Raw genomic sequence first — 8,117 nt, forward strand, 5'->3', positions numbered from 1 at the left:
TAAAATTCAACAATTACCAATTCTATACCTTAGAGGTTTTTCGTACAACTATATTGTTGTGTTCCTAGACTGATTTTATTGGACCGGAGAATCGTTAACAAGACTGATAGCTCTAGAATGGTTTTGATTGTTGCAAGGTAATTGAATGGTTTAAATCAAACGCTTGAGGCTTATTGTAATTAATAATGATTTTCGGATAACCTCTGACCATGCATGTCGCCCCGTAGACCCCCATTTGGGGCACCTTTTTTTTCTCCCATTTTCTGCAGCTCACTTGCCAGCTGGAGGGCTCTTTAAAAGCCAAGTGCTGCCTCCTGGTTGGTTGCTGTGGAATCAGCTTAGTGGAAGGATGGACAAATGAGAAAGCGACACGTATGAGAGAATATTCTGCAGGAGCATATTTTTCTGTTACCTGTAGAGAGAGGTGGTGCTTTTCAGGCTGGAGGAGAGACGAGAGAGAGAGGGGGGTGCTTTTCAGTTGGGGCAGCAAGTCAGGGGCGGACGAGAGGGAGAGATGCTGGAGAGGAGGTATATTCAGCATCTACAGGAGGTTTTCGAGAGCTTGGGAGGATTTGGGAGTTTTGAGAGAAAAAGTCTGGGTTTGAGGAGGGAGCTAGAAGCAAGTTGGAGGTTATAGAGAGAGCCAGAGAGAAAGGGCCTCTAACATTTTTCTTCCCGAGAGTAAGTTTTCCATTGTGTTTCTGCTTCTTTCTTTTTCTCTTCATATATTATTATTGGGATGCATTGTTGTTGATCTTTGGACAATTTATGCTTTGTTATTCATGGCTGACTGTTCCTCTTTTGCTCCTGTTTGTGTTTAAAAATTGATTGAACTCCATTTTACCTCCTCTGTGGCATTTTAAAGAAAGAAAAAGACCTTTTAATTCACCCAGCTGCAAACCCACTAATGAAGAAGTGAAGCATAGTTCTTAATGCTTCATCATTTTTTTTTTCCTCCATTACTCTGTTTTTGTTATTTTTCTCTCTGCTCTTCGTGTTTGGATTTTCTTGAATATGAAGCTGTAATGGGCACGGCCTGGACCGACTCCCATTTTCATTTGAGTCAGACTTCGAGGGTTTATGAGATGAGTGACCTTGGAGGTGAGCCATGGACAATGGTGCAGAAGAGAGGGAACCAATTTGTGGTTAATGCTAAGCCTTTTTTATGTGAACGGGTTCAACACTTACTGGTTGATGGTATTTGCCGTGAATCAATCCACAAAGGGGAAGGTCAGTGAGGTGTTTCAATGAGCAGTCTCTCTGGGCTTAACTGTGTGCTGGACTTGGGGATTTCAATGATGGGCCAGTGGAGAGCTCTTCAAAAGTCTCCTTCTGTTTATGATGAAGAGGTGTTCAAGGCCCGGGATTTTGTTTTGAGTGAAGCAAGGAAGAATAAAATCAGGCTCATATTGTCATTAAGAAATAATTGGGAAGAATATGGCGGCAAAGCACAGCATGTCAAATGGGAAAAGTGGCTGGCCTGAATTTAACCTCTGATGATGACTTCTTCTCTCATCCTACTCTTCATACTCCCCTCATGCAATTCCATTATTCACATACCCACTAAAACTATTTCCTCCCACCTGTGCATGGCCTTGCATGGCCACTTTAACCGATATACCTTCATTCTTTATATCCCAACACATCCATTCACCCACAACCCCAATCCATAATACCCACGTTTCCATTTTTCAAATACCCATCAGACTTGTTTCTCTCACCACCATCCATCATTCATTTCACCAATGATATCCATATCCTTCATATCACCACATTTCCACCCTCAACCCCATCACCATGTTCGTCCATCATCGATGTCCCCATCTATCATACCCATCACTTTCAACCTCATCCATGCTCACCATATTCAGCTTGACCCATGAAACCATTTGCAAAACCCACCACCTATCATACCCATCACCATTCTCATCCATTATCTTTCATACCAATTTTCCACCTCACCACCTCATCACTCACGTTTCCCATCCACTTTATCTCCATGCTCACATCTCATACCCCCATATATATACCCATTATCTCCACTGTCAAACCCGCATCTCCAGCCAATTTTCTTCATGTCCAACATCTCAAGATGATGCTTCCATAATTTTGATATTGACTCTGCTGAAAACGGTTATTGCTATCCCATCATGAGGTCCGGAAAATCTGGAACTCTGAAGACGATGGATCCTTATGAGCCTACGCCCACCAAGAAATCCCACAAAGACGGAAAATCTGGAACTCTGAAGACGATGGATCCTTATGAGCCTACGCCCACCAAGAAATCCCACAAAGAGCCGAACCGAGGAAAGCTACCTGTGATAACAAATTCAGCCGAGGGATAAGGTGATGCTGGCTGAAATTCAGATTGTCTATGCTGTTGACTGTCGTGGTTTTGGTGCGTCTGATACGCTAGCAGGCTGTGCATATATGATGGGAATGTGGGCTCGGTTGATAGTGTATTTCTCGGACGAAATTGCTCGCAAGCCTGCTGTGCATCCATAGGAAGAGAGCTACTGGGGTAATGTCAATCCGATATGAGTCAAGAGATTACTTGGAAAACGGGTTATTTCGGAATGGGTTCAAATGTGTACCCGGCATAAATCCTCTCTCTAAGTATGTCCATGAAGAGGATGACGTGTGTATGCAGACCGAAGAAGGAATACAATATTGTAAAGTGATTGTTGTGCATGTTGGCCAAGATAGAAGTTGACATTAAGAAGAACACAAAGGTTGAGAAAGTCCCTGGTGGCTAGTTGGAAGATTCCAAGGTTCTAAAAGGATTTATGATTAACAAAGATGGTGTGGCCCCTGAAAAAATGAGAAGAAAGATTGTCAACCCGCGTATTATTCTTCTTGATTGCCCCCTTGAATATAAACAATGGGAGGACCAAACAAATGCAGAGTTGGTTAGAGAAGAAGACTGAGGAACTCTCCTGAAAACGAAGGAAGAATACATTGAAAATCTGTGCATGCAAATACTAAAGTTCAATCCCGATTTGGTCATAACAGAAAAGGGGCTCAGTGACCTGGCATGCCATTACTTGAGTAAAGCTGGAGTTATTGCAATCAGAAGATTGAGGAAAGCGGACAACAACAGGATTGCTAAGGCATGCGAAGTTGTTGTAAACAGACCAGATGAACTTCAAGAATCTGATGTAGGAACTAGGGCTGAAATTTTTTAGGTCAAGAAGATTAGAGATGAGTTCTTCGCTTTCGTAAATGAGTGCACAGACCCTAAAGCATACACTGTTCTTCTTAGAGGCGCGACCAAGGTTCATTTGAATGGAGTGGAAAGAAACTTGGAGGATGCCTTTTCTGTGGCGAGAAACATGATAAAGATTCCAAAGCTTGTTCCTGGTGGGGGTGCTACAGAGTTAACCGTTTCAGCTACATTAAAACAGAAAAGTTCATCTGTCGAAGGGATTGAATTGAACGCAAATGGAAAGGTTCAGTAAGGTTTTTTCCTTTTGGGCATGGGTTCTCTGCCAAGCTCAGAAGTGTCGGCATTGCATATAAGCGTTTTTAAATGGAGATAGCAACTAAGAAAGTTCAGCTTGATCAAGGACATCCAGACGTGCATCGGTTGTTTTTTTGGCTGTCTATAAAAGCTTCATGGAGGCAGCTTCAAGTCCCGGTATTCTCACCCATGAGAAAGTCTCTGGCTTGAATCATAGGAACTTTAATCAGAAATCATCCATGTGATGCCCTCAGACCACATGGTTTAAGTCTGCACACTGTCATTCATCTGAGGGTCTCAAGGGATCACAACTTTTGAACTCCATTGAGAAGAGATCCTTAAGAAGATTGAGAAAATGGCGATAACCACCTCCTGCAAAACAACCTAAACCATTTCTGAGCCTAAAGAGAAGAGAGATGGTCGTCGGTTAAGGAAGATGAAGGAGAGATACGCCATAACGGACATGAGGAACCTAGCCAATAGGACGCAGTTTGGTATTTCCTGAAGAGAGTTATTTAGGGGATGAACTGGGGGAAGGATATGAAATGCTCGGTCAGGCTGGGAATGAAAAGTTGCGTGTGTCCATTGGTCACAATAAACTTGCTGTCAAAGTTGCTAAAAGTTCAACAAAATAGCAATCTAGAAGCTGGTGGTATTACCCCTCTACATTTGGCTATTTGTATTGCGGGGTCAGATGATATCATTGATGCTCTGACGAGTGACCCACAAGAGATTGGATTGCACTCCTGGGATTCTCTTTTGCATGCTAGTGGGCAATCCCCATATGCATATGCTATGATGAGGAACAACCACTCTTATAACAGGTTGGTAGCGCGTAAACTTGCAGACAGAAGGAATGGTCAAGTCTCTTTATCAATTGAAAATGAGATGGAGCAACCATGGCCAAAAGTAGGGCAGGAGCAACATTTTGGACAAGGACGCAGTTCTCATGCCAAGTGTACAGTTGTGGCAGCGAAATACAGCAGGAGGATGCCAGGTTCACAAGGCTTGCTTCACCGCCCCTGCATTCATTCAATGCTCGCCATTGCTGCTGTCTGTGTTTGTGTCTGCCTGTTCTTGCATGGCTCATTTTGCTCGCCTCACTGTCTTCTTGCAGTGGCTGATGCATCTTAGGCTATGTTTGGTTCCAGAAAATGTTAAGGAAAGGAAAAAAACTGCCGAGGAAAACGATTTTCTTTAGTTTGGATGATGTGGAAAATACGATGGAAAAAAAATACAATAGAAAATATTAAAGAAAATATCTTAATATTTTCCCCATTATTTTTCTTAAAAAATAACGAGGAAAATAAGAGAAAAGAGAAGGGAAAAGGGGGGGAAATTTTATCGGGCTCTTCTTCGCCCAGGCTTCACCTTTAACTTCCTCTTCATCGGTGGCTATGGCATTTCACCGACGTCGACCCTTTCAACGGCCACCGGTATCACTCCGACCACCTTCCAGTGCCGAAAACCGTAACTCCTCGTCGATCCTCACTCCAAGTCTCAAGCCCAGATCCATCAGATCTTCGCCATTCATCTTGCCGGTCGTCCTTGCAATTTTTTGAACCTGAAAAGCGCCCCAAAATATGTGAAAAAGGGTGAAAGATTGAAGCTTCGGGTCACTCCTGATGTGTCAGAGGTGCGGAAGAGGAAGAAGCCTGATTAGGGAAATGTGGTGACTAGGGCTAGGGTTTCGAGGAATGCGAGTTTGAGGCCGAAGAAGCGGGTTTATTACAAGAAGGTTGTGTATGATGGGGGTGAATTTGCGGTAGGCGATGATTTGTATGTGAAAAGAAGGGAAAATGCGAGCTCGGATGATGAAGAATTGCAAGTGGAGGAGTGTAGGGTATGTTTCAAGTCTGGAAGGGCTGTGATAATTAAGTGTGATTATTGTCTGGGTGGGTTTCATTTGAAGTGTTTGAAACCACCGCTGAAGGAGGTTCCAAAAGGGGATTGGATATGCCAGTTTTGCGAGGCCCGGAAATTGGATAAGGAGGTTGTGCTTCCAAAGCCAAAGGGAAGAGACGGAAGAGAACTGCAAGGGAGAAGCTTCTTTCCAGTGATTTATGGGCGGCTCATATTGAAAAGTATAGTCCTTTATCTCCTTTTGCTAAATTGTCTGTTTGATTACTGATAAAATGTGGGAAAATGAAGCGAATCAATTTGAAACTTGAATACTATGTCGTTCATTATCAAGTGAGTTTGACATAACTATTTGGGTTGATTGATTTGAGTTTTTAATTTCTAAGGAGCAAAATGACCAAAAACATGGGACTTGAAATTCTGTTTTCTTTTCTTTTCTGGTGCTTATGAGGGACAAGAAAAAGAGAAAATGATATGAATTCTTATTATTTTATTGTAGTAGTAATTGTGTGGACTATGGATCATTTTTTTTATGTTGGAGATGTGCAGTATCTGGAAAGAAGTGGATGGTACTTACTGGTTTCGGAGGCGATGGTATATCATCCCTGAAGAGATTGCGTTGATAGTAACATTTAACCTATTTACTGGAAAAGGACTTCTTAAATATACCTTCAACCTTGAAAATGGAGAAGTGAAGTCTCAGGCAAGCATTTCATAAAGTGACTTTTTTCTTTCAGTTTTGTATTAAATATATCTCCAAATAATCCAACTGGTCATGCTGCATCAAGAAGACAATCAGAGGAACTGGTAGAGTTTGCAAAGGCAAATGGATCAATCTTTGAATGAGACTGATATATTTCTACCAATCTACTCCAAGAGTTCAATTTTTATTTTCCTGAAATTTTTTTTATTATTCAACAAATTGATAACCATCTAATATGAATTTATGATTTTATTTTCCTTCAATTTTTTTTTTATATTTTTTTCATGATTAATCAAATAAAAGAAAATGAATTTTTTTTCCTTGAATTTTCCATGGATAACCAAACAAGTGAAAAAATTTTATTTCCCTTCCCTTAGTTTTTTCTTTCATTTCATTTTTCCTTCCAATTTTTTTTCTCTCCCATTTTTCGGAACCAAACATAGCCTTATAGAGTTACGATGAATAAAGCTCGAAGCCAGTCTATACTTGTCAGCGGTGAAAGTGGGGCTTGGGAAACCGAGACAACAAAGCAGATGTAGTGTGCAGTATCTTACATATGTTGGTGGGCGTGCAGTTGGTGGTGCAGTACATGGATGGCCAGCCATACAGCAAGATCATGTGATTCATTTGGAGATGGGTTGATGACAGAGCAGATGTAGTGGCACTCCAGACTGCATTCTTATTTGGTTTTCCCTCCTTACCTTTTCATTTGTACGTCAATGCATGGCTACCTTTGAGACACGTGCCATCTCCTATTCCCATTTTTGAAATAATTGCACCACATCCTATTTTGTAAATATTCTCTCAAATTTAGCTTTTCAAATAATCCCAACTCCTCCACTTTTTCATTCCTTAGTTTTTAGGTCCTAAAAAACCTATTTTCCAATAAAATTTGGCCCCCTTTTCTTTCCGGCAAGTCACTTTCAAATTTTCTTTGATTTTTTTTTAAAATATTTTAAAATAAGTGTGAATTTATTTTCGTAATTCTTAATTATAGAATTTATAAAATTAATTCACTCAAAAATAAATTGGGCTTTGGTGGGGGCCTACGTCAAAGAATCTTCTTTAAAATAAAAATCAATTTGAATGAATTGTGACACATGATGACTTTTGTACTCGATTTAGTGATATATGAGCTATGTTCATGCTTTTTATTGTACACTGACCCTATTTTTGTGATAGCACATTAATCGTTTAATGTCAAGGTACGTCCCGCTCTCACTTTGATCATTCTTCATTGAGTGTTCCGATTTTCATACGTGCATAATCATTTTGGGTAATCATTGATTTACACATCAATGGCCACATCAACTTCATTTTATTAGTAGAAATCCGATTTTAGGGACTTGGAGGGGTGTTATGGCTTTTACCGTACCTTCCTGATAAGTAACCTGACCCTCGAACCCGATCCGGTTTTTCACAGACCACCTTTTCCAAAATAAGGAGTCACACTTAGGGTTTTCTTTCTTATTTTATTTACCCTTTAAAAATAAAACAAAAATAAGTGGCGACCCCAAGTCAGTTTTCAAATAATAAATCGATTTTCAAAATAAAAATCGAGCTCGCCATCGAGTGGAAACGCATGAGCTGAAATATGGGGTCCACACGCCCACAAATATAGCCAAAGAAAAAAAATGTAGAATTGTGCTTTAGGGTAGGATGTGCGTTAATATTGACCTAAATGCTTATATCTTGAAAATTTAAGCTCAAAACTCAAATCAAGTGTAAAAATTAAGTTGAAGAATATCATCCTTCATTAATCCCTAAATTATCCTCAACCCTTGCATAAACACATAATGAGTGTGACTTTCAATTTTTTTTTGTGTTTTTTTTTCCTTTTCTATTCATTATTACTTATCACTTATTTCTAATTTTCTATTTTTTCTTTTCTTTTCTTCTTATCATATTTGTATTTTATGTCAAATAAGAAATATTAAGTTTTTTTTTCTTTTTATTTTTTAACATATTGCATCCATTTACTCTTATTATAAGTAAGGAGAAAATTTTGGGATTTTTTGTCCAAATATTTTTTATTTTTTTGTATTTATCTTTTAGTTTATTTTTTATTTTTTTATTTTGAATTTACATTACCCA

General features: G+C 39.6%; 1 protein-coding gene and 1 pseudogene across 1 annotated transcript; both read left to right on the top strand.

The window, feature by feature from the left end:
- Positions 1-2,349: 2,349 nt before the first annotated feature.
- Positions 2,350-3,381, top strand: LOC117933213 (annotated as a pseudogene).
- Positions 3,382-3,982: 601 nt separating this feature from the next.
- LOC117933214 (squamosa promoter-binding-like protein 14) lies at positions 3,983-4,594 on the top strand. The gene has a single exon (XM_034854605.1). The coding sequence runs from the start codon at positions 3,983-3,985 to the stop codon at positions 4,592-4,594; it is 612 nt and encodes a 203-aa protein (XP_034710496.1).
- The last annotated feature ends 3,523 nt before the right edge of the window (positions 4,595-8,117 follow it).

Source organism: Vitis riparia, chromosome 16 (genome assembly GCF_004353265.1).
Source record: "Vitis riparia cultivar Riparia Gloire de Montpellier isolate 1030 chromosome 16, EGFV_Vit.rip_1.0, whole genome shotgun sequence".
Classification (NCBI taxonomy): Eukaryota; Viridiplantae; Streptophyta; class Magnoliopsida; order Vitales; family Vitaceae; genus Vitis; species Vitis riparia.

Coding starts and splice junctions, on each gene's coding strand:
- LOC117933214 (XM_034854605.1), top strand. CDS start 3,983: ATGAACTGGGGGAAGGATATGAAATGCTCGGTCAGGCTGGGAATGAAA.